The sequence below is a fragment of the Drosophila willistoni genome (genome assembly GCF_018902025.1).
Source record: "Drosophila willistoni isolate 14030-0811.24 chromosome 2R unlocalized genomic scaffold, UCI_dwil_1.1 Seg167, whole genome shotgun sequence".
NCBI lineage: Eukaryota > Metazoa > Arthropoda > Insecta > Diptera > Drosophilidae > Drosophila > Drosophila willistoni.
In genome coordinates, this window is record NW_025814050.1 from 16,577,709 (window position 1) to 16,605,628 (window position 27,920).

General features: G+C 32.8%; 1 protein-coding gene across 1 annotated transcript; it reads left to right on the top strand.

Annotated features, from left to right (window-relative positions):
* The first annotated feature begins 528 nt into the window (after positions 1-528).
* Positions 529-27,920, top strand: LOC6642839 (neuroplastin). The gene is made up of 6 exons (XM_047010916.1): positions 529-1,068; positions 23,931-24,051; positions 25,459-25,619; positions 25,691-25,798; positions 25,858-26,052; positions 27,301-27,920. The coding sequence occupies exons 1-6, from the start codon at positions 996-998 to the stop codon at positions 27,435-27,437; spliced, it is 795 nt and encodes a 264-aa protein (XP_046866872.1). The 5' UTR covers positions 529-995; the 3' UTR covers positions 27,438-27,920.

The window sequence follows — 27,920 nt, forward strand, 5'->3', positions numbered from 1 at the left end:
TAGTCTAATATTTGATAAAGATTGATAAGATAGTCGGTAATTCAAATTGATCTGATCAGTAATCTATATAAATCAGTTGTGATTCTTTTAGCAACAAAAAGAAAAGAAAATATTATGTTTTTTGCCAGTCTCTCTTTCTAGCACGCTCTCTCTCTCTCTCTCTTAATGAATTTTCTCATATCCTTGGGTGGCATTTATGCTTTCTATCTTGTTCTTAAACTTTCTTTATAGATATATCTGTATCTATGTATATACTGATATATCTATAACTATATATATATACACATATATATACATAATTCTTTTGAAAAATTTATGTATTTATAAATTGAAAATGTTTTTTGCCTTTTCTTCTATATCCCCTTAAACAAAAATTTTCTTTCTTTGTTTCTTTCATTTCTTTTTTTTTCTTAAAAAATTAGCTACCAAGAATTAAGAACAAAAGTAGAAAAGTTGGAGCTGGTTTAATAATAAATGGAAAATCACAAAAATAAATATTTATTAAATAAAGTATAATTGAAAAGTAAAGCAAAACACAAAAATAAAACGAAAAATCAACCAACTAAAGTAAAGCAAAACCAACATCAACCAACAACAACAACAACTAATATCAAATTAATTAATAAGCGAAAATTAAAAATTTAAATGAAAATGATCTAGTAATTTAAGGATAAAGTACAAAACAAAAAACAAAAACAACAACAACAAATAATCAATCATTAAAAATTAAAAAGAAAAATTTATATTAAATGCAACAAGGAGAAAATTTCACAAAGAAAAAAAGTTGAAATAACAACAACAACAACAAAGTAGAAGTCACAACAACACTGCAACACCAATTACAGCCATAACAACAACAACAACAATAGTAACAGCAGCAGCAACAACAACATTAACACAACAGCAGGATAAAGAAAACAACAACAACAACATAATTAAGCAACTGCAACAACAATAGCAACAGCAGCAAGAAACACCACGGATCAATACCAAAGATGGAGGCAAAATTCTTGGCTAGCGCTCTTTCATTCCTCTCCATATTTTTAGCGATTTATGCTCAATCATTTGGTGAGTACAACAAAAACAAAACAACAAATCCTACAATACCCCTACCCCTACCCCTACCTGTTTGCCCCCTTATCTTATTGTTACTCTCTTGAACTATACATTACATACATGTTGGTTTCCCCTCTGTCTTTTTACCTTGACCGCCCTAACGCCCCCTAAGTCTAGAGACTATGTGGAAAAGAAAAATTTAAAAAAAAAAATGATTTACCTATACATATATAAAAGAAAAATAATTTTATCTTATACCAATTACATTCAGACCAACATATATAGTGTATATAGTCTTACTATATAGTGGATGTTCTGAATTCCGATATTTTGAATAACTTTGAATAACAAGCTGGATTAGAAATATACATATTCGATATTAAAGAAACTGTCCGGTGTTTTCAACTAAAACCTTAAAAAACTTTTACTTTAACAACAAAATTTCTAAGAAAATATTTGTAATAAATGCATAATTGAGACTTTTCATGAAAAATATATTGATATAGCTTAGTAATACATTGATTTTTAACTAGTTCTCGTTTCGGAATCGAATTTCAAATATCGCACCTTTTTCGAACTTTCTGTGCCGAGTGAAATGGGTGAAAATTAGGTTTCGCGTGCAAATCTTGACAAAAACAACACAGGTTTCATTTGTTAATGGTTTTTAAACTAGTTTGATTTCAGTCCTATCAATTTTACACAATTTGAAGCATCAAAAACGAGAGCAGGTCAATTTAATTCTGAATTGATGGACAAAAACATTTGGAAAAGAAATACTCAACTTAAAGGACAAAATCTGAATTTCTTACAAAAGATATACGATTACAGTTGGACCCCCCTTTTCCGGGTACCCATTAACCAGACATTTCTATTATACGGGATAAAGTTGAATTTGTAATGGCCTCGGTTCCGACCGCAACGGATAATCGGGGTCCAACTGTATTTGCTTTTGACTTTTTATTAATTTATTGAAAAAAAAAAAACATTAAAAATGATTAGTTTTTTGACTTATAGAAAGAAATGTAGTCCTCTAACAAATCAAGGACTTACAAGCTCCATGTATTGCGTAAAAATTTGCTGATGTGAGAGGGAAATGCGTTTAGAGTTGGCTAAAATCGCGGTTTTCGCCACAAAACTTGCTTCCTCTGTTATAAGCCAATTCTTTGGCTTAACAATTATCTATGAATTGCAGTTCAGAATAACCCATGTCATGCATTTTCATACACACAGAGATTTATCCACTGTACCTCATACCGCGCCCTTAATTGCCCAACCAACAGCGGTCATATACAATGCATAGAAAGGTGGAGGGGGGTATATGTATACTATATGGATATATGGCATGGAATGATGGAAGGCAAGGTTTCTTCTTCCCACTTCTCCAACGCTTTTAACCTTTTTTCTTTGTTGTTGTTGCTGTTATTGGAACACACAATAATAATCATAAACAACAGAAGAGCCCCCATAGCACAAAGAACTGAGCTTGAGCTCTAAAGGTCGTCGAAACACAGGGTGTAGTCACAGGGTGTGCTGCACACGTGACACGAGAATGAAACTATATATACTCACATATGAGTATATATACATTCAGGCTGATTTGCTGATTTCTATTACAAATAAACTGTCATTTGAAATCTATAATTAACATTCGAGACGGGACAAACAAAATATACAACTGATATTGAAAAGATTTTACTATAATCTATTTATATGTATAATATTTGCTTGAAAGAAATCTATTATTCACTTAATAAGAATTAAGTTGGGCTTGGAATCAAAATAAATGAGATCTTTTGTTCGATCTGATTTATTTAAAAAGGAAAAGCAGAATATATTTAGAAATATTGGTAATTGAATTGAAATCTATTTAAAATATTTCTTGTAATATAAAGTTGCCATTTATTGAGATTAACTTTAAACTGTCTCTAAAATGTTTCTAGAACAATTTATTTATATTCTCAAATGTTTTTGAGACAAATACAAGTGATGTTTGGCTTAAAAATTTAAATTTTTTTGTTAAAAGGTGTTCACATTGCTGTCATGACAAAATATATATATATCTGCCCAGTTAACATATAGTAATATATGCATATATGTATATATTTTTTTCTTGTGAAACAATTGAATGAGTAATAATTTCATATGACAACATTTTCGAGTCATTGTGCACGTAGAATAATAAACTAAATACATTTACGTGGGATGTATTTTAAGCAAATGACCAAAAATAAAAACTTAACGCTAAAAAACAAACACAATAAATGAAAGGTTTGGTCAATTCGATCGTCGTAACTTTGTTAGTTTTGGCTCTGATTTACTTTGAAATTTCTTAAAATGTTATTGCTTCTGTTTTTGTCAACCTTTTAAAGTGTTTTCAAATCTTTAATATGGTTTTTAATTTTCCCCCCAATATTTCGAAGATTTTCTTCTTTGAAGAGATTTTACGGATATTTATAAATTAATTGACAACCACACAACAATTAACAACATTTTTTACTTTGAAAAATATACATTCAATGTGGTAGAATGAGAATAAATTGTTTGCATTAAAAAAAAAAATGTTAAAACCTTACTTAAATCAATTGGTAAACATTTATCCACGTTGGCTTATAATTTTTTGGGATTTTAAGTCGGGTTTTAATCAATTTATTTGGGCTTAATTTTTGCGTTATATTCTATCCTACCATCAACTAGCCCCTCCCCTGCCATCTACACACATTCTACTTTCAAAATATAATGATTCAAATTTGGATTATAATGTATACAAGTATTATTATTAAACTTTAGTGTATGTCAAGCTAAAAATTGCTGATTCTTTACATGGAAATGCAAATGCTAAAATGCATTTGGAATAAATAACCTTAAAACGTTTCTTGTTCTATTATTGTTTAATTATTGTTAAATGTTGTAGTTTTTAACACTCGTTTGAATACTTGGAACTTTGAATACTTGTTAAATGTTGTAGTTTTTAACGCTCTTTTCAATACTTGAAACTTTTCCGTTTTTGGATTCGATTTCAATCCTCTAATGCCTAAGAGGTTAGTTTAGTTTTCATTGTTTGTTACATTTTATGACGAATCGATTAAAGACTCACGAGCTTTCGAGGGTTAATATATAGTATTTCTATTATAACTAGCGATTTTGTACTATTAAAATTTAAATCTCTTTCGATTCTAAAAAGTAGCCATTAAATAATAGAATTATGGGCAAATATTGACACTAATTTTTGTTTACAGATAGAAATTGTCATTATCCTTATCTGGTTGGGTCTGCATATAAAATGTTTAGTCGTTTTTGGTTTTGTTGTGTGCTAATTTTAAATTCCAATAGTCCACCTCTAAAATTGTATTATCGAACGCTCCTTAAACTATAAGAGAATATAAACATAGATATATATTTTTTTGTTGCTTCTACTTGATTTTGTTTTTGTTATCTCTTTTACAATGTAAGCACCTCCACCACTGCCACCTCCCTCCCTGCAGCTCCTGCTGCTGCTTTTATGCCATATATATTTCTATTTTCCTCTACCTCCTTTCATTTCTCTGTGCTATTTTTTTCTTTCTTGCTTTCTTCTCCTTCTACACTCTTGTTGTGGCCTTTGGTTAAGTGTACTTGTGTTTCAATATTTTCGTGTTGCTTTTTATAGTTTATATTGTTGGCTTGGTCTTGGTCCAACGTGTTTCGTTGGTGGGTCGTCTGTTTTTGGTTTGTTTGTTCTTGGACTGTGCTGCACCGTGCCGCCGTTCACCGAGAATGTTGTTGTTGTTGTTGTCCCCACCATCTTTTTGCCGCTCATTTGATTTTCAATTTTCCACACAATTGCAAGAAAAGAAAAGCAGAGAGTGAAGAAGAAAAACAGAAACAAAACGAAAAGAATAAGAAAAATCAAGTTCATTTAACTAATACCTTTCACAATTTTTGTTTGACGCCTAGAGATATATTTCAAATCTATATATAGGTATATAGTTGGCAGGTATAATTGTGTGTGTGTGTGTGTTTATATTAACTTCATTGATTTCTCATAGAGAACCGAATAAAAACCGTTTGCCATGTTACATACCCGATTCAAAACCGCCGGCATAGTCAGTCAGTCAAATTGCATTGTTTACAATGGGGTCTAGTCAACCTGCCCCTCCTTTTCTTCTTTACTCTTCTTTCATCTCTCTCTCGCGCATTTCTCTTTTGTCTCTGTTGTCCATATATTTATTATTCTATGCATACTATCCATTTACCTAGTTGGTCTCTCTCTCTCTCTCTCTCTCTCTCTCTTTCTCTGTCCCTATCTATCTCTATTCCATTTCATTTTGTCTGTCTGTCGGTTTGTCTGGTCTGGCTCGGTACCAAACCCCGACATATGTATCTATATATATATATATATATATGCATACATCTACATGTAGACGTACATGCTCATGAATTTTGATTTCTGCCGCCCCATGGCACCCCACTCCATCCCACACTAGCCCACCAACCAACCATCCAACTAACCATCACCCAGGCTATTTTCACATTCAAGGTGTATATTAATTGAGTTTTTTTTCTCTTTGTTGTTTTTTTTTTTTGCCTTAAGGTAGTTCGATTATGGCAACTAAAACAGACAGTTGTCCTTTGATCAATTATTGTTGTTTTTTGTGTTTGAGTTAATTGAATGATGTGGCATTCTCTTCGTTGGAATATCACATTTGGAAAAACATTTTATGTTTGAATTAAAATCATTGATTAGATTAGATTTTTTATCAATATCAATGCGGAATTTTATTTCGATTTTAAATGGATTTTGCCTTTAGAAAAATCTTTAAATTGACTATGGGAAAACTAACAATACTTTTTGTTAATACAGTCATCAATGATTGTTCATTTCTAAATAGAAAAAAAAACACATGTTAGTGATTATGTAAGGAATAAAAACCTTTTTTTTAAAAAGGTTTTTTTTTACCAATTGCAAAACAGATTTTAAAGTTAATGTAATACTAAATACAATTAACACTTTTAAGTTGGCTAAATCTATTGAGTATGATTTGATTTTCAGACAAACCAATACCCATAAATTTTCTTCAAATGACTTTTTAAGATTTTTAACGTGAAAATTAATTATTTTTGCTGTATTATTAGTGGAAACGTTTCGAAAAATCGTATAAAAATTATGAAAATTTAATTTTTTTGCAACCACATGTCAAATTTGAAAATTTTGTATATTTTTGTTAAATTAAGGTTTATATTCCTTTTAAATTTAAGTTAATAATTTAAAATTTAAACCATTAGAACCCAAAGTTTGTTTTGATTTTAAATAATTAATTCATAATCAAAGAAAGGTCTTGAAAACAAGGTGAAAATCTACTCACTAGTCGCATTATCTTTTTTAAGAAATTTTGTAGGGACTTTCCTTAAAAAAAGAAAAGGTTTCTAGAGGATTCCTCGAGGATTCAAAGTGGTTTCGTTTGTTTCTAATGATCATTAAATTATTAATTAAATGCGATCTAAAATAAAAGTTAAGACAGTTAAAAGTAAAAAGTATATAATTAATTATAGATATTATGAACTTAATAAGAGTATTTATGGTTCGTATTTAAGTTGGTTAATTCTGCTGATCCTCATTAGTGTTATATTTATTGCTTTTATTCTCAATGTACAATATTTTCAATGATTTTTTTTTTTTTTTTTGTTGCGTGTGTTCAAATTGTTTACGTAAATATAACATGCATATGGTTTAAAATAAAAGAACCTGCGATATAAACATTTATTGGAAACATTTCTGGTGTTTTTTCTCCTTCGGTTTTTCTTTTTTTGTATAAACAATATGTTTGCACTAAATGAATCATTTCGATGGGTTCCAGCCAATATCAAGTAGTAGAAGGAGGTCCACACCATTGCCTACACCTACACCTACCTCCTCCTCTACCCTCCCCTTCCATCATACGTACTTACAGTGATTCTACTTCAAAGCATAAATGGGGGCTAGTAGGAAAAAACCACGTGTTGTCCAGGTGTGTGTTTATACATATATGAAGAGTTTACCCAAATGTTCTTGCGGCTAGCCGCGTAAATTTGCCAACACCATCTCCCTCTCTCTCTCTCTTTCCCTGTCTCTCTTGCTCCTTCATATATACGTTTCTTTTAGACATATGTACATAACATCGGAATGGCAGTTTTTTGAACTCAACAATGGAACAGAACGACGAAGGGAACGAGTGCTGCCGTAGGGGTAATATAAATAGTAGGAATGGCAATGTGGTCAGAACAGAGGGGATTGTCCGTGTCCTGCTGCAGTGAACCCAGTAACCAGTTTCGGTTTTGTCATGTTTATTTAATGGCAATTTCATTACATTAATAAATGTCAAATATTTAAATTTTTTGTTTCGGCTGGCCCCCATGGCTGTGGTGGGCCTCAAAAAGGGATCGAGGGGGAGGGGATACAAAAAACAACAACAACAAAAAGCGAACTGAGCGAAATAAGAATTCTGCGGCACAGTGGAACTTAATTTGATGAGCAAATAGCAATTATAAAGTGTAAAGTTCTTTATGGCATAGTTTATGGCAATATTTATAGCATTCACAAGGAACTAGAATTCTGTTATCTTTTGCGATAAGTTAAAGTAATATCTAGTTCTTAATACAAGAACTAATATATAAATTAAAATATTAAGTGATTCAATCAGGTCAAGGTCCATGATATAGAGGGGTCGTTTGATCACTTACACATACATATACATAAGTACATAAATTTATCATTCTAAAATGTTTTCTATCTTTATTCATTTTTGATTCATTTTTAATCTAAGCTAATTCCTTTCCATTTGATTCGTTTGTTCATTCCATTGAACTTGAATGAGGATTTCTTTAAATTTTTCCTCGTTTTTCAGTAGTAATGATCTTAACATTAATTCAAATGCAATCTAAGTTAATTATTTTTGATTTAAAACATTTGCCTTTTGCTTTTTGTATGGAAAATTATTATAAAATCATTATTTTGTACTTTTTAGCCGTTTCTCATCGATTTCTGACATGATAAATCTTTATTTTGTACTACATTGACTCTCTTTGTTAGACTCAATTCCAGTTGATTCATATTGAATTACGTCTAAACTTGTTTTCTTTCATGTTTGCCATTCCTTTGTGTAATGAAAAATCATTGGAAAATTGGTATTCTATGCATATCTTATCATTCTGTTTACTATTTTCCTTCACTTGCCGCAATGACTGAAATTCTTTGGTTACTTTTGTGATTTATTTTTTCCTTTTTGTGTTTCAAGAGTTCACAGCTGCAAGTAAACTACACATGAACATAAATATATGTACATATATATATCGTATATATATATCGTATATTTGTACAAGATAAATCTTGTATCTGCATTTCTCTCTATTGAATCAGACTGAAATGATTTGTGTTGCTGCGAAAACATTATTTTTATAAAGACAATAAACATGAAATGTAATTTCCCTTTCAATGTCGTCGTCGTCGTCGTCGTCATGAAAGAGAAATGGCTGACTGTGGGTGGGTGGGTGGTTGGAGGTGGAAAAGAAAGAAAAGGCAAGCAGCATCAGCCGCTAGCTTTGTTCCGTTATCTAAAAAGGAATAGTTCGAATGCAAAGAGAAGTGGAAGGAGGAGGGAGGCATGGTTGGCACAGAATTCCTGGTCCAACATTGTTTTGGGATACGGGCAAGAAGAAAGAGCAGGGAGTGGCAAGACGAGAGCGGGGGCAAGTTGCAGCCAGAGGTTGTGCCAGTGTTTCCGCTTGTGCCAGATAATGTGTGTGTGTGTGTGCCACACTCATAACTATAGAGTTCAAGTATATATACTATATATATATTTAACTGCTGCATTTCATGCTAATTTATAGAACAAAACGAAGGTGAAGACATTTCACACAAATATGAGAAAAAAGAATAAATGCTCACAAAACAACTGTTCTATATATACATATATATATTTAATATAAATTCTCGTTTATTTTTTTTTGCTCTTATCGGTGCCCCTCCATTAGCAGGCACCTGACAAAAGCAACTGAAAAGTTCACACATCCCGCCGAGTCGAAGTCTATATAGACAGACACATTTATGCATATATCGACTTATATATATATATCTTTAGATATACAGCCATTCTACATACATATATCAATATATTTTTGTATATTTCTTTGTTATATTTTAAAAATAAATATAAGAACAATATAAAACAAAAAAAAATATATGGATATTTATTTGAATATTCATATATACATATATGTATAGTATATATAGACTGTCTGTATATATGTATGTATGGGAATAAATGTCTCTCTTTGTCTTTGAGTTTTTTTCTCCTGCTGAGTGTGTATTCCTCTTGTTGTCTACTCAAAGAAATTCCTAAATGTCAAATGTTTGTTGTTGTTTTTTTTTTTTTTCTTTTTTTGCATCTGAAAACAATAGGTTGAGGTTCACTGTGCACTAGGCAATGTCAGGTGTGTGGGACTGTGTGTGTGTGTGTGTGGGTGTGTGTGTTAAATGTCTGACTGTCTGCCAGTCAGCAACGCATAGTTGTTGTTTTTGGCTTTTCATCGGCAAAACCAAAAAGTCGCCAACGTCACTAAAAGAATGAAAAAACCCAAGCCCATCCTCATCCCTCGCCTCAACACACTCACATATCCCCATTCTCTCGCTCTCTCTCTTTCATTCTCTTTACAATCAATCAATGTGGTATTTCTCTCTCATTCTCTCTGCCCCAGCCTTACTATGTATGTACTTCTACTCTGGTGAGTTCTCTTTCTTCCTCAATGCTTTTTGTCGTTTTGTGTCTTTGCTTTTTGGTACAAATATTTTTGCTTCCTTCACTCGGTTAGACGGTTAGAAGAGGGAATGTCTGGGAATTGTTTTGTGCAAAAAACCAAAAAAAAAAAACAAATTTTTCCACTACTGAGCAAAAGGCAAATAGCTATACACAATACATAAATACCTCTATCCTTCTATACATATATGTACAGACATGTACAATGTACATATGTATTTGTATATATGTATCTACTTACATTTTTTTCTCCAATATCTATCTGTCCCCTGTTATCGCCATTGTGGCCTTATTTTTTTTCGAACAAAAAACTTTATCGCTTCGCAATAACAAAACAATTGTAAATTGCTTTGTTTCAAAGTTCAAAAGTATTTATTTTATATGTGTACAATGTACATACTTGTTATATATATGTATGTACATATATTTGTATTTGATAGTTGCACTACATAAAGTGTACACAATCTATCTCTCTCTTCCTCTCCCTCTCTCTTTGCCATGCCAATTGAATAGTGAGCGGATAGATTAATTAAACAATTATTTATTTATATGTCATGACGACCAACAACAACAACAGCAACAAGAACAATATTAACAAATCAAAAGTTGACTGATTTGGCTGTCGTTCAAGAATACATACATACATATGCACATATAGGTGCTTACGTATTTGTAACCTCATGGTGTCGCACATCATCCGCATTAATATGCTTTTTGATCTCAGAGAATGATAATGCAATATACGAATTTTATAATAATTTCACAAAGGTTCGAAATAACTGGATTGTTCAAATACTACCCTATAATACAATCATGTTTGCCACCTTATCTTACACAAATAGTTTTTAATATATTACGCACGATAACGATAACGACCAGACAATCAACTATCTGTTTATATTGTATACTCAAGAAAAATTGATTTGCCATTAGAAATTTTAATTATCTCGGGCTGTTCTCATTACCAATTTCGATTATTTAATGGGAATCGGGTTTAAAAGATGTAGCCGTTTTCAATTCCGAGCCTAAATTACATATTTTTATATTTGCCGACTTTCCTATTAATAACTTTATATTATCCCTCTTTAAATATTGTTCATTTATTCTTTTAAAAGCTATAAAAAGTAAACATTTAAAGCATTAGTTGAAAAATTAAGCACTGCCACATTAAATAACAAGATTTATTATTCTTAGCCAGCAACCACAAAATTGAGGGAGAAAACAAACGACAGCCAATCGAAGTGATGGTTTCAGAGAAATAGATCTGAAATATTTAAAATAAACTCTCTTAAAATAGTGTCTAAATTAATTTTATTCCTTAGAACATTTGTTGACATTTCACTTGAAATGGAGAACATCAATTGTAAAAACTATGGGGAATTGCAAAAGATTTTTGTTTCAACAAATGAATTAATAAATCTGTGAAACCAAAAGAATGAAATATTTACGGATTTTCAAGTCCTCAGACGTCATCAAATGAATATTTGACTTATTCATTCGCAAATTCGTTGTCAATGTGTTTTGAATACTAGGAATATTTTGAGTATTTATGGAAAACTACGATTACTTTGAATATTTACAGGATTTTGGGTTGCTCAAAGGTCAGAGAATTAATAAATGAGTTATTCATTGAAAAAGTCAGGTTCCGCTTAGAATATTTACAGTTTTTTGAGTACTTTTAAACATTTATTCACAAATTCAAAAGTGCGTTTGAATACTCACAATGTTCACTAAATAATGTTTCTTTATTCAATTGATATCACTTTTCAGCTGTATGCATAAGATTTATATCAATTCGAATATATTCATGCAGAGTCCTCTTAAAGTTGAATAGGTTTTGGTCTAAGATTTTCATTGCTTCATTTGAGAAAAACTTAAAAACTTGTTTACTTAATTTAAACTTTGTGATCTTACACATATCTAATTCAATATTAAAGCTCCCGTGTAGTCTTATTCAAGAAAATGATCATGACCTATTTCATACATTTTTCCAAGTGTATCGATGAGGTTTTCTTTCACATCAATTTGCGTACATTTCCATTTGTGGCAGAGTCAATAATAATTGACATAAATATGAGCAGACAGCGTGAGAAAGGAGAAGAGAGAGAGAGACAAGCTAAGCTACAGAGCGGTCAAATGGAAAACAGTTTGCAGGAAGAGAAGTGTGAGATGTGGGGGGCGGGGGAATGGCAAAAGCAATTGGAAATGGTAAATTTTCAATTCAAAACTATTTTATTGATCAATTCAGACTTGGTAATCGGTTTTATGTACCTCCATACACACATCTATATGTATTTGCTTCTTCTTTTTTTTTTTTTCTATGTTTTGCTGTTCCGGTTTTTTCGATTTAGTTAGTAAGTTAATTCCAGGGCCAACACTCGAAAGTCTTTAGGCGAAAAAAAAAAAAAATTAAATTTAGCTTATGTTTATATCGTTTAATTAGGCACCACCAACAACAACAGCAAGAAAAACAACAACTGCAAGCAAATTAGAATATTTACGTACACACAAGCCAATTCAAAACTGAGGCAACAAGTTAGATAGGGATTGCGGCAGGGGCAAGATGGTGGTGTTGGTGGCCAGAGGCAGGAGGTGTGAAGGAGGAGAACGCACACCAAATAAATATTACCCCCAAAATACATGAAATATAGTATTCTTCATCTGTTATTTCTACATACTTGAAAAACATTAAACAAGTGTTTTGTTAATGTTTGTTTGCTTAAAGTCGTTTTTAATGAGCTTTCTGTCAGATATATGTACGTACGAAGAAAAAAAAAAGAAAAGAAAAACCTTAAAACAAATGAAAATTCAAAGCATGCCAAATGAAATAAAGACGATTCAAGCATCTTTTAAATATTTCGCATTCGTTTTAAACTCCTTGAAATGTTCTATACTAATCGTTTAAAAGTTTTTAACTAGCTTTTTGTGGGTGGACACAAACTAAATGGAAATATGTACAACTTTGTTTTTATTTGATCGACAGAATACAGGCGAATGAACTTTTCTTATTTGTAGTTCTTGTTTCTTGGAATGTAATATCTAAAGAATAGGAACGCAACATTGTAAAAATTGCATAAAAAAACCGTTCTCTTAAAGAATTATATCTTATATACTGAAAATTCGATATCTGAAATATATGTCCTTATTAATACCAATTAATTTCTTAAATATAGGTGGATCTTCATGACCTGCTCACCTTTTTGTGTGGCCTTTCAAATAATCGTATTTTGGAAGATTGACCTCGAGTCGGCTTAAATTTCAAACAGATCGTAATCTAACAAGATATTTTGACTGAAATTTAAGTAAATTTAGTTAGTCAAGGTGATACAAATCTTTGTTTTTTTTGTAAGGCTCCACAAGTCGTGTTAGCTACTCGTCAGAATTCATCAAGAAGTTCGCTTGAGAGATTCATTCCATTATCCACCGTAAAGTGAGGATTTGCCACGATCACAACTTGTTTCTGTCCATGGCTAAGGATTTTTCTAATGCCAATTTCCCTACAAATTCCAAATTCCCTAAATTCGGAATTCCCAAATACTATTAAAATAAAATACTAATTTGTTTCGAAGAATCTTTAAAAATCATTTCTAAATCTAAATAGATGAAGAAAGAATTCCAAATATTTCAACTCATCTCTTAAGATTCGTTAGTCATTAAAAGTAGATAGTTTATAATAATCTGACATATTTTATATGCTTATGATAAATCAGCATAAATATTAAAAGATTAGAAAAAAACAGATAAAATATTAAAGTTTTTGCTGGGGTTTCGTTATCTACACTATACTCATACTTATTTATATATATAGGAGTAGTTTACTATAGTAAAAAGTTTAGTAGTTGCTGCGAATCCTTCTCTTCCTTTTCCTGCCTGTCCTCCCATATTGCCGTGTTTGTTGAGGTTAAACTGCAAAAAGTTTTTCCACACACATCGCTGTGGGAGCTCTCGGTCGATTGTATGGCGGCGATGGTGGTGGTCACAGAGTGGGAAGAGACCAGACCAAGCGAACCTGGCGAACTGGGCACCACAAAATATCACACGGGATGCCCGCTGCGTGCTGTGACGACGTCGACGCCCCTCTCAGACGCCAAGTCATTCTCGTTTTTTTTTTTTTTCGCTTGCTTTTGCTAATTTTAAAATAGACAAACAATTTTTTATTTCAATTTACAGCAGTAGAGAATAACGAAAATTCTCACATATATACATATGTGTACATACCAGACATATGATTCGTTTGTCCCAATCTCACTCTCACTCTGTCTGTCTCTCTCATACATAGTGCATGCCTCTGTGTATCTATCTCTGTCATTGCTATTTGATTGTCGTGTAACTTGGTTGCGTATTTAAATATTTATTTATAAATCATATTGTGATTATGATAAGCCGACGTTGCCAGCCTGATAATATTAACTATAATGCTTAGGAGGCAGTTTTATAGCAAATACACTTTCTAATTTTGAGCACTATCCTATTGAATGTTAGTTTGTCACGAAATAGGACTGATGAGACTGTTCTAACAGAAGTCAGGAAGTTGTTAGCAGAGGCAAGTCCCGAATTGAGGTTGTCCTCCAGTTAGAAAGTTTATACTCTGATAAACAGAAGGTTAAAAGAAACAATTAAGAGATCTCAAGTTTTATCAATTACCATAATTTAAATATTATATAAAAAGCAACAAGAAATCTTCCATTTGAATTTCTAGTCCAATTAACCAAATTTAAGCTTAATTGAAAATTCCAAAAAATTACGGAATCTCGAGTTTTGCTTCTTTCATTTTTAAATTTGAACCAATTAAGATAGTTTAATATACTAAAATGTGTGAGATCTGGAAAGTATAATTGTAAAATATAAATAACCTTCTATATTTTTGTTCAAAAAAGGGTCCTCTCTCGATCTTGGTCAACAAAATTTGGAGTTATCTCCTCATTCAAAACATTTGGACTTAGCTCCCCATTCAAAACACTATCGATCGATCCAATAACTTATTTTTTCTAATATTTTTCATTCGATATTATTGAAATCTAAAGACTTTTTCTTATATACTTAAAGACATTTAGGCAAATTGACTCCGCTGTGTTTAGCTCTTGTTGTTTTATTTACACTACCAAGTCGTTATATTTCGTTTTGTCTCTCCTCCTTCTCCTCCATTCCTTTTCTACTTATATATAAATTGCTTTGTTTTGCTGTTTGTCGTCATGTTGATTGTCGGGTTTTTTTTCTTCTTCATTCTTTCTTGTTGTTGTTTTACTTTTTGCCATTTAATTGACATTTTTCATGCAATTCACTTTGCTCAGCGCGTTCACTGACCGATCGAACAGAAATACATATGTATCTACTATATATGCACATATATAAATATATATATGTATATGTATACTGACAAGCAGCAAAGCGATCGATACACTTGAATCAATCAGCTAGCCACTTCAAAGTGTTTAAAAAACAAACAAAAAATTGTTGCTGTAATTCAAGGGTATATTATTTGATAGAAGAGAGATAGAGAGGGAAGATAGTCAGAGCAGGCAGACACTATTATTAAATTTATTAACAAGTTGAAAGAAGTATAGCCTTTTTTTTTGTTGTTGCAATTTATTTAACATATTTCATTGACTATTGGCACAACTTTAAATTACACTTCACACTTAATAAATAAACATTTTAAAAGTATTACTTTAAGTAGCGTTAATGTTGTCACTATTTAAGGTGGAAAATCCTTGTTTAAAATTTTTGCTGAATTTCAAAGAATAATGGTTTAAAAAAACTCTTAAACTAGATGATTATATGTTCCAGTGGTGTTTAAAAGGATTCCTTTCAACCTTTGCCGGAAATATCAAACCGTTGCATACTTTAGGGCGATACAAAAATGGTTTATATTAAAGTTGAATTCCCTATCTTGATATTTAATTGTCAAAAAATTACAAACAAGCAGACAGACAGGCCGAGAGGAAAGTGGTTAAATGCTCGAGTGTGCGCCAAACTTTTGCAAAATCACAAAACTTGTATAATCTGATTTTGAGAAACTTTTTCAACTATTTCTGATGATGTGTAGTGTAGTCTGTAGTAGTAGTGCTTTTATGAGGCGTCTAAAAGTCGGTGTCAGGAGGGGCGGGGAGGCAAACGAAACGAGCAGCAGAGCCTCTCAAACTATGCTTTCACGTGCGCAGCTCCTGCTAAAAATAATAATATACACACACATACACAGAGATACTCACACACGGGCAATTGTCTATGTTTATATGATACAGGTACTACTATATTTTTGCCCCATGTTAATTAATTTTCCTTATATTCTTTATAGTTGGGTTTTTTTTTTCTTCTCTGTTTTGTTTCATTGGCTTTTGTTCATACATATCTCTTTAATCCCCTCTGTGCCTGCATGTTAGAGAATATATTTTGCACACCTTTTTGTTTTTTGTTTTTTTCTTTTGCAAATTTTCTGTGTAAATATTTTAATTGCTTTTGGCTATAACATTTTCAACAAAAGCAACGCCAACAATGACATGGTCGATCTGGCTAGTTGTTGCTGCTGCTGCTGCGGCTCCTAAGGTTGGGGTTGAGGTTGCCATGCCCCAAAAAACCAAAACCGAAAAATTGTCATAGAAACGACTGCAATATGCCATTTGATGAAATATTTGTTTTTTTATTAGATAAATTTTATTATATAAATAAGCCCATAAAACAATTGAAAATTTCTTCAATTCTTACACTTAAGCAGACAATAATTAATTGGGCCTAGAATTTTTGGCCCGAAAAGCACCAAGTGTAACTATCATATAACGTATACGCACTGTATACCAGCTAAATTTTTGAAATTGTTAGATAATATTGAATTGAGTATTATAATTCTGTTAATTATGAGTGAAGTTAAAAACTGGTATAACATATACGCACGGTAAGCCAGCTAAATTATAAAGTTTTTGGATCTGATTAGATTGAAGAAGCTAAAACTAATTTTTACTGATTAATATGGAAAATTTTGTAAGGAATCAATAGACTAAACGATTTGAATAAAATATATAAGAAGTAATAGTATGCAAATGATTTGATTTTCGATGTGAAGCGAGGATCGGACGTTGTAATTTCGATTTAATTTTCAAAAAATTGTAGTCCGCATAAGTGTGTTTTTTGGTCCACCCTAATTTGTATGTTTATGCAAAAATACAAACATATGTACATATTTGTGTATTTATGTGTGTAAATGCAGACAAAATATCTTTAACAATATGTCACAAGTGTGAAATGATGAGTAGTGGGATATGATACATATTGAAGAGGGGTGTGTGGGGTAATGGTCGGATTTGGCTGTCGTGTGGGCAGACAAGAAGGGCGAGTCAAAATAGAGAAGATGAGACTAAGACTGAAAGAGAGAGAGAGAGAGAGAGAGACACACATCTACAGCGGCAGCTATACATTTGATTAAATAAAGTTTTGCTCTCTGCTCTCTGCTCTCTCTCTCTCCGCTCTCCGTTCCTCATTATATTTACACCTGTCTGCCTTCTGCTCCACCTCCTCCACAATCGTTGTGTTCATTTGTTTTTGTTCCATTTGGCACAAGGAATGCGACAAAAACTACTAACTTAGATGAACAAGCAATAAACCATAAATTTCTTGTCAACCGACCAACAAAAACAACGGCAACAACAAAATGGTACAAGCAGTGGTTAAACGGCTAGGGCTTGCCAGGTGCTAAGGGAATATAGAAAAGAGACAACAAATACATAGATGGAAACGTGCATGCAATTACATGGACATACATTTGCATTGTACGGTACTACCAGAGTTGTCAATGTATTTCAAAATGAGAAAATTACTTAAGTTTATTATTACTTAAATTAAATTGTTTTGTTAACATTCCCTCACCGATAGAGAGAGAGAGAGAGTGTTGATAAATTTGTGGCAACCGAGTAAATATTGTTTCTGAATTTCCTACTTCTTCTCTTACTAGACAACAAGAAAAGACAATAAAAGACTTGTGATTTTCTTTTTATTTTATTTGACTTTTTTATTTATATTTTCTTTTGAATTTTTGGCTTAACTTTTCTACTATCCATACAAGTTTGAAGGTTAAAAAAAACTCTTTTTGCGTAATTTTTACCAGTTTAACAGACAAAAAATAGTTTTTTTTTATTTAATTTTACTCTCCAAGGATAGACCAATGATCCTGTAGATTCTTTATCTTAAGGTTTTTGATACTTTTGTTTTATGGTTTTCCAAGAATATTATGTTTTTAGCAATTTCTTTTTCCTTTGGTTGTTCATTTACTCAAACGCATGTACACACACACACACAGACACACATAGAGAGACAAGTGTTTACATATTTTGTGACAGTGTTGTTTAAATTTATAATATTCTAAAGATGCAATATGCTAGCTGCTTGTCTCTACTACTTGCCATGCTCATCCTCCTCCTACCTCCACCTTGTCTTAGTCTCTGCCAACTACTCGCTCCTTCTACTTCTTTGTGACAAAAGCATTTTCGGCTGATGGCCTTATTTGTGGCAAGGGGAGGCGTCGACAACGAGCAGCGGCATCAGCAGCAGCGACTCGTGCATGTAACATGTTTTGTAAAAAAAAGAATATCTGTTGTAGCTGTTGTGTGTGCAAAAAAAAAAAAAAAAGATCTACATAGATTTCTGTGCGCTTAACTTTATGTTATTTCGGTAAACTGTCAACAAGAAGATGAGAAGAAAAATGAGACAAACGAACGTGAGTTGACATGGCCCTCAGTCTTTTGTGATAAGGATAAAGAAGACATTGGGCCGTCCATTAGCTCTCTGATAAGATTGTGTATGTACACACACACACACACTTAAATATGAACATGCAGTCATACACAATTACAACTGAAATTTATTGGCCATATTGTTGTTTTGCTCAGTTTTTTTTGTAAGCATTTTTACTGATAAGAATTTCTGTTGCCAACTGCTTTCTCTCTCTCGGGTGTAGCAATATTTTTACGGTTAACTGGAAACAATTTATTGCAAAATTGGGGCTGCTTGGGGGTTACTGGTAAAGCAGTTCAAACTGGACCTTAATCTGTGTATGACATTGACGTCATTGGTTGTAGCCCAATGATCGTTTTTCAATAACGTCATAGGTAGATATTGAAATGTATTTTTATTTTACACTTGTGATATTTTTTGATTGTTTTAATTGAAATCTCATGACTTGATTTATACAGTCATTGTGACACAATTACTTGCTTAAAATCGCCAAATCAAAAAGAATTAAATAATTATTAAATGTAACAGAATTGTTTAACATAATTTTAAAGAACTCCAAAAGGGGCATCGTTCTTTTAAAGTGAAGAGTAAAGGTGCAAAGCTTTCGATAGTTATAGTGGAAATCACAGTCAACTCCTTTACTTTAATCGGGGTGTTTAGGGTAAATTAATGTCAATCTTTACGAATATTTTTAAGAGCAAGATGGTTTTTAAAACAAATTGTTAACTTACTAGACATCGCTGCCAGAGCTTTTGGCATTTATCGAATTATATTTGCATTTGGAACTATCGAACACTATCGATAGTAATGACACGCTAATGATAATGTTCGATAGTGCTCCAAGGACTCTAAAAATTGGTAATTTTATAACATCTCTGAAATATCTACATTTACCTTTATCTTTAACCCTACCACTGCCCCTTATACCTTGTCTCCCGTCTCAAAACTTGAAAGATCTTTTGATTTTCTATCTCTCTCCCTCTTGTGTAATACAACGAAAAAAAAGATCATTATGTATAATTCATGCATTACAATTGTACATACATATATCAATATACATATTTTATTTTCCACCATGTTTTATGTACATAAAGATGAAAAAAAATAAAACATTTTAAGTATAATTTTTGGGCTTTATTTTCGTTTCGGTTTTCTGTTCTGTATATGTAAGTTAGTATTTTATTTTATGGATTATAACCCCACAGAGCAGCATAAGCATTTCGAATAAATAAATTCAATGAACACCATGCTATCTATCTACATATACATATATGTTTTTGCAACTTGGCGCTGAAATCAAATAATCAAATTGTTTTTTGGAACACACAACAAAAGCAAATAAAATGAGAAAGAAAAACTAAAGCAAATCAAGCAATATAAATGTACCTATCAAAAATAAATATCGATTAGATGACCGCATTTTGGTTTCATTTATTAGTGTTTTTGGTTTTGTTTCTTTGTGTTTTTTTTTTTTGGTTTTTTCCTTCATGATATTTTGTAAATGTTTGTTTTTATGTTGTATCTGAATCTACTCTTTGACTGATCTTGATCTGTCTGTCTGACTGCTGCCACATTGGATTAGCCAATGATATTGTTGAAATCATCGACAACATTGGCAACAACAACAGCGGTGGAAGAGGAGGAGGAGTAGGTGGAGGCGGACCAGACGAAGCAGATGAGTCCACAGAGTTCGAGGGAACGCCAGCCATATACTATGGCGATTCGAATGTTAATCTGGGTGAACCATTCTCGATAACCTGCATAATACCCATTACGGAGGATATATTTTGGCTAAAGAATGGTGAGCCAATAACGCGACACAATTTGCGTCATGGTCGTGATGAGCATGCCTATATTTTGGCCGAAAGTGCCATTGAGGGTGAGTATGAATGAGACGAAAAATGAAACATGATGATGATGATGATGATTCCTCCTACCTACCTACCTCTCAACTAAATAAACAAACAAACAATTTGAAGGTGAAAAACACAAGATCGAGGCCCATTTGAGTGTCAGACATGCCCTTAAGGTGCACGAAGGAAGCTATCAATGTAATCGTCGTCATGGTAGCTCTCATATGCTATATGTACGCAGTGCAGGATCTGCGATATCGGGTTCTTCAGCCACAGAATCGGGTTATCAGACTATCGATGAACTTACATCCAATGCGGCGGCAACCGATGATATATTCACAAGAACATGGCTCGAACAACAGCAACAACAACAACAGCCAACGTCAACACATCATCAGCAGCAACAGCACAAACCTCACAAACATCATCTGAGCGGCTATGGGAATAGCAGCAGTTCCTCTTCTCCCTTTGGCAAATATAATAATGATTTGACGACACAATCTTGGCATCATATGGGTGCCGATAATGTTGGTGGTGGCATTCATCGTGTCTATTCGGCTACACCACCCGATATTCCACCGCCTCGATTCGGTTTGTTCGATCATACGGTATCGCCGCCGGAGCCTCCAACCATTTTGTACAATCAAACGCTAATGCATCACAATCCTTTGCAAACACTGGACACTACCACTGCCATAGATAGAAGTAATGCTCCTGCACCACCTGCGCTGCCACCATATTTGACCACCATGTCGAGCCGTCATCATGTGGGGGGTGGTGCAGTGGGTGGTGGACATCAACAGGGTAATCTACAGCATACATTGAATTCATTTCAATTGCCTGCACCGCCGCCGCATTCGGTGGGGGGACATCACAATCAGCATTTGGCTCAAAATGAGAAATATCAAACTTATGCACCACAATTTGTACCGCAAGTGGTGGGTGGTGCAACAACAACTACAACAACAACAACATCATCAGCGGCAGCAGCATCATCAGTCACACAATCGATGAGCACGCCGGCCGGGGGCTATATGGGTTCGATGAAGCAACAGCCCAAGACGCTCTTGCCTAATAAGAAGGGTGAGCTACACACACACACACATACACACACACAACACGACACAACAACACTAACACAAAGAGACAACACACTCACACACACACACACACACACACACACCTACATTTTAACAGAAAAACACTTTGTGTTGTTGCTTTAAATGTTATCGAAATTTGTCATCGCTGCAAAATGTCCTAGCTCTCTTCTGCTCGCTATTTCGCTCGCTCGCTCTATTTCTCTCTCTCTCTCTATTTTGCTCACTTCATCTGTCCGTCCTCACTTTTTCTTGCCCACGTTCATACACATTTGATGTTGTTGTTGCTGGTATTATATTTTGTTGTTCTTCTTTTCGTTTGGTTTTATTAAAACGTTAATCGCTCGCCTAGTTCGCTCGTTCGTTCGTTTGACAAGTTCGCCCCCCTCTCGTCGCCCACACACACACACACATTTATATATACACTTACACTCACAGACATACGGTCACACCTTTAAGTTGAGCTTTAGTTGTTTGCTTGAACTTTCTTGTTTGTTTTAGTCATCATCAATTTTGTTGTTGTTTTTTTTCTGAGGGGGGAATTTTTCGCCAAGCGATTTCGATTTTGTATTTCTCTTCGTTTTTATGCTTTTGATTTTTCTTCTCCTTAGCTTACTGCTATTCGAGATTAGATGAGGTATTTCCTTTTGCCTATTTCCGATACATTTTGTTAGCATAACATTTCTAACCTCACTTTGAGGAAGTGTAAAAGTGAGTTCACTTTGAGGAAATGATATAAAGTGTATTAAACATTAAAACTTCCTTGAAAATGTCATGAAATTTATATATTTAAATATTATCATAGTTTATCACAGTTCTATAATCAAATAAAATCCTGTAATGCTAGATATCAAAAGTTTAAAATACATAGTGAATAGACCAATTCTAGATATTTAGTGTTAGTAGCTCACCTTCCAGTGCAGTTGTAGATTTTATAACTTGATATGTCATTTAATCGAACACAAAATGTTTAAAATCAAAAATCCATGTAAGCCATTAATAGATTAGTTGTTTATTTATACAACACACATGCAGTCACACACACACACACACACACTCGCACATACACACAAACAACTGGAAATAAACAGATATGAAAAGCGTTGATTGGCAGACATTTTTGTTGTTATTTTTCAATGACGCATTTTTTACACAATTGGCCATGTGTCCAACCTGTTCTAACCTCACTTCCACCGCCTCCTTCTCCTGGTCCTCCTCGTATGAACCTGTCAACCACTTCCACTTCTACTTTTTTTTTGGGCTGATCAATCAATCAGCAGTATGTCAAATTTGCTTTGCTTTTGGCTTGGTTTCTATTTTCTTTTTACTATGTTTTTATGTTTTTTATATTTTTGTTTAATTTTCAGTTCTCAAAAGTAATTTTTTTTTTTTGTTGTAACAATAATTGCTTTTCTCTTGACTTTGGCTATAGATATTTATATATATAAAAACATCTCGAACCATATTCTTTATGCTCTACTTTTTTAATTACAGCTAAAACTAAAAAAAAAAAAAAAAAAAAAAACGTTTTATCAATCATTAAATGAAATAAATCTATATATAATACATAAATGTATATATTACTATATATATAAATGTAATAATTAAATATTTAATTATATAAATCAGCCGCGTAAAAATCAATCAAATTTTATTTGATTTCAGTCCAAGTTTAAAAACTATATACATACATCCTCTATATATACCTATATATATATAATAATTGTTTAGATCAAAAATCAGCAAAAAATATATCTAATCAGAATAGGTTAAACTAATTATATTATCGAAATTAATAAAAAAAAAATATTTTAATTTATTGATTTTTTGTTGTTGTTTCACTTTATTTCTATTATTTTCTTTCTACTTTATTATAATTATAGTTTTTAGTTAGTATGTGTGCTATAATCTCTATCTATATATGATTTAGTAAGTTTAAATCAAACATAACAAAAATATATATATAAAAAAATATTTAAATCAAAACTCTCTCAGTACATTTAATATTAAAAGCTCTCTCACCCTCCAAAAAAAAAGACACCACTACCACCTCCACCATAAGTCTGCCCCCCCTCTCTCCACTCTTTCATACTCGGGGTATCTCTCATACTTTTAAGCTCGTTTCTATTTTAATAACCAATAAATATTATCTTATACCATACATATATTAAAATAAACTATACATTTTTTTTTATATATCATCATTATTATTATGATTATTATTATTATTAGAGTTGAAACAATAAATTTTGATAAAATAATTTTTTTTTGTTTTTCCTTTTTCTCTCATATTTCTGGTCTTTTTTTTTTCTTTTGTAAAACGTTTCTTGTATACAAAAATAGCTTTGTAAACTAGTAAATATTATGTTTGCCATGGTTTTTGATTAATAAATCTCATCTTACTGTCTCTCTTTCTCTCTTTTTTGTGTCTTTAGAACCAGAATTGGTGCCAAATTATGACAATGTAGAGCATCAAATGAAATTTTATACTATCAAAAGTCCGCTTGTGCTGAGCTGCAATGTGAAAAATATGGAACCATCGGGGCCACTTGTATGGTAAGTTTGTTTTGCTGATACATTTTCTTTTTTTATTTTCTTTTTTTTATATATGTACATAATATTTTTCGGGTCGAAGCAGGAAGATGATGTTAATGATGATTATCCTGATAGTAGGGGAGGATGTGTCTGTGTGTGTGTATGTCCCACATAGTTAGTAGTTATAAGAGCAATCATTTTAATACGGCACAGCTAAGCACTTTTGCTTAATTATGTTGGCCTGACTGACTTGACTGACGTAACCTGGTCTGAGTGGGATTGGGTTGGAAGTGGGGGGAGGGAACAGACCAAAACGTTAGTGTGGTTTTGTGCGAAACGGAACGACGGAATAGGGTGAACACAGAACTAGGAACTAGGAGAAGTAGTAGGTAGTAGAAGGAAGCAGAAGGTGTTATAGAAGAGAAGGGGTTTTTTGCCAGCTAAAAACTGCCTTCCTGCCTCTGTGACGACTCCCCCTCAACAGCAGTCAATGTATGTGTGTGTGTGTGTGTGTGTGTGTGTGTGTGTGTGTGCGTTTGTGTGTGTAATGGTAATGACACTTTGTTCATTCCGGTGCCACAGCCAGGGCCAAGCTAGCTCACTTTGCGTGTCACACTTCTGGAATTAGTCTTTGAATAATTGGCAAAAACACACACAACACTAGGTTTTCCCTCTCTGAATGTAAAGACGAAAGGCTTTTCGCCATTTTCTTCAAGGTTTTCCACCTCCAAGTCAGTTGTTTTTAGGCAACTAACTAACTAGCTTTGGATTATTAAACTGTAATGGCATTCCAAAAAGAGAAAGAACAAAAATTTAAATGGGTTTGGTTAAAAGATGATATCAAATTAAATAGTTTGATAGTTACGTATATTAGGAAAAGTAATTTACATTGTGCAAAAAATAAAGAAAATGCAAAAAAAAATTTAAAAAGGGTTGAAAGACTTTAAAATATATTTAAATATGTAAATGCTATGAACTTGCAGCATCTTAAACGAATTAAAAATTAGAATAATAATACATTTGAATCTAGGAGATATACAATAAACTATTTATAAAGCTAAAAAAAAGTCTGAATTTTATAGATGAGTAACGATTTATTTAAATTTTTTTTTATTAAGAAAGTAATAAGCTTTGACTTTAATCATTTTGAAATTAGCTTTAAATCAAAATTATTATTATAGTATTTATTATCGAAAGATTATATAACAGAAGGCAAGTTATAGTTCGATTACTTAGACCCCTGCTCTACAGGGGCCGGAGGGGCACTTGCTAGGGCGGGGTAGTTTTTTTCAAAAAGAAGGGAAAATGGGTCCTTTAGTTCGACTCTGTTTTCGGAAAATAAAGTCCTGCATTAGTATTCGATAACAAAATTAGATTAAACTACAAATAAATTTATGATTGTAATTTTTCTTAATTTGTTTAATTCAGGAAAAAGAATCATACTAGTGTGATGGATGTTGCATCACTTCGTGGTCGCTTCAGATTAATTGAAGCCGAGCAAAAATTTATTATTGATAAGGCGGAACCGCAGGACGATGGTCTCTACAGTTGTGAAATTAATAATCTTTCCAAGGAGATCAAAGTACTTGGTAAGTGAAATTTGTTTTCTCGCGCCAAAAATGTATATTATTAACTGTTTAATATTTGATTTAAAATTTAGCTCGCGTTGTTGTACGAGTGCCTTCAAATACAGCTGTTGTCGAGGGTGAGAAGATGTCGGTTACCTGCTCTGTTGTGGGCACAGAGCCACAATTGATATGGACTTACCGTAAGTTGTAACAACTGAATCGAAATGAGAATAACATTATCTCATCGAATATTTTATAGGTAACCTAACGCTGAGAAACAGCACAGGTCGCTATATCCTGTCACCTAATGATAATGTTGAGAACGCGATATTGACGTTGGAGAATGTGACATTGGATGATAAGGGTGATTACAAATGCTATGGAAGCAATGCGGCCAATGATTATAGTGTGAACAGCACTGTTGCCAGCGATTTTACAACCGTGCGTGTGAAGGGTAAGTTTGTGACGTCATTTTAGACACTATGCAACCGAAAACTAAAGCCTAATTTGATAAACGTTCTTAGCTAATAAATAGCAGCTGTTTAAAGCAAAAGTTGGAGCATTCAGAAATTAGACAAAACTAGCTTGCTTAGTAATTTTCTTAGAATTGTTAGTTTAAAACTCTTTAGTAGAAGTTGTCAAAGGCCTTTACGACTAGAGAAGTCCTGATATTTTGTTATATTTCCACGGGAATAAGAAATCAATACACCTGGCCCTAACTGGGTCCATTATGAAAGTGCTAGCTTCTTTCTTTTACCACGCCCCAAACCTCACGATTTACCAAATTCAATGTTTCGATTTTTGTTGGAATACATTTTCAAATAGTTAACATTTTGCGTTCTATATTCCTTAATCCTTCGTAAGGCAATGGACCCAGCGTGTACTCCATGAAAATATGCTAACATTTGCTCATTAAGTTAAAGGTGAATGATTTAACGATCAGACAATCGAAGATTTGTTCAAAAATCTATGGTCTATTCATCGGCTCATTACAATAAAGCGAATAATTCAAAATCATAAGGAACATTTAGAATTAATCACTATTATAAACGGCTTTAATCACTCTACTGTGTTAAGTCAGAGAAAGTTAACTGCTGAAAAGTTTTTTTTAACACTTGTGCAAGTCCTGAATCTTAATCTCTTTCCTTGCAGTATAAAACTCATGTCTAGTTTGACATGGATTCGCTTAACAGGGTATTGTTTAGGAACATTAAACCCCGTGTTTATATAAAGGCAGTAATCGATAAATTAAATTGTCTTCGGTTAAATAAATCATCGAATGCATTTTCCGATAAGAAACCTATACATTTTTCAACAAAATGTTAAAAAGTAATGGTAAAATATTATAAATCTGTCTAAGTTCTAAATAATGTAAAACAAATATATATAGAGAATATTATGCAAAATATTATTTATAGAATATTATTCAAAATACCTATATAGGTTATGGGACAGAAATTAACTTTAGGATGTGAGGTCAGTGCGAATTGTAAAAAAAATGGAATTGGAAAAAATATTTGGTTATCGTTTTGTCGGGTCTTAAAATAAATTTCTTTCTGAATCCTCCCTCCCTAAACAAGTCTCGACTATGTTTTGAATGTTTTTGGACTTTATCAGTGGCTTCAGTTGCTAAAATCATGTTGCACAGTGTTTATCATAAGAAAATTGATATATATTAATCCTTGAACTTTTAATTTTATAGGCAAATTTGCCGCCTTGTGGCCTTTCCTGGGCATCTGCGCTGAGGTGCTGATTCTCTGCGTGATTATTCTCATATACGAGAAGCGACGCAATAAGAGTGAACTGGAGGAGAGTGATACTGATCCTCAAGAACAGTAAGTTTTGTCTTCAACAACAGCAACAACAACAAGAACAACAACAACACGACCAAGAATCAACTCTCCCCCCCACAAAAAAAAAGTAAAAAAAAAAACATCAACACAACTCCAAAAACACAACAAAGAATTAGAATGAACATCCAACAACAACAACAGCAATAATATGTAAAGCAGTCACGCCTGAACAACAACACGTAAAAATTAAAAAACCCAAAAAACATAAAAATTAAAACCAAAACGCAGCAGAAGAAATAAAAAATTGCAAATTTTAGTTTTACACTGCAAATTAAAGACGTTTGAAACTGCATGGAGAATGCGGAAACAAACACAAACCATACACACGTACTTATTACACACACACATACATACACACACACACACACACACACACACACACACACACACACACACACACACACACACACACACACACACACACACAAACACACAGACATGGACGGACAAACACAGACATCAGAGCCAA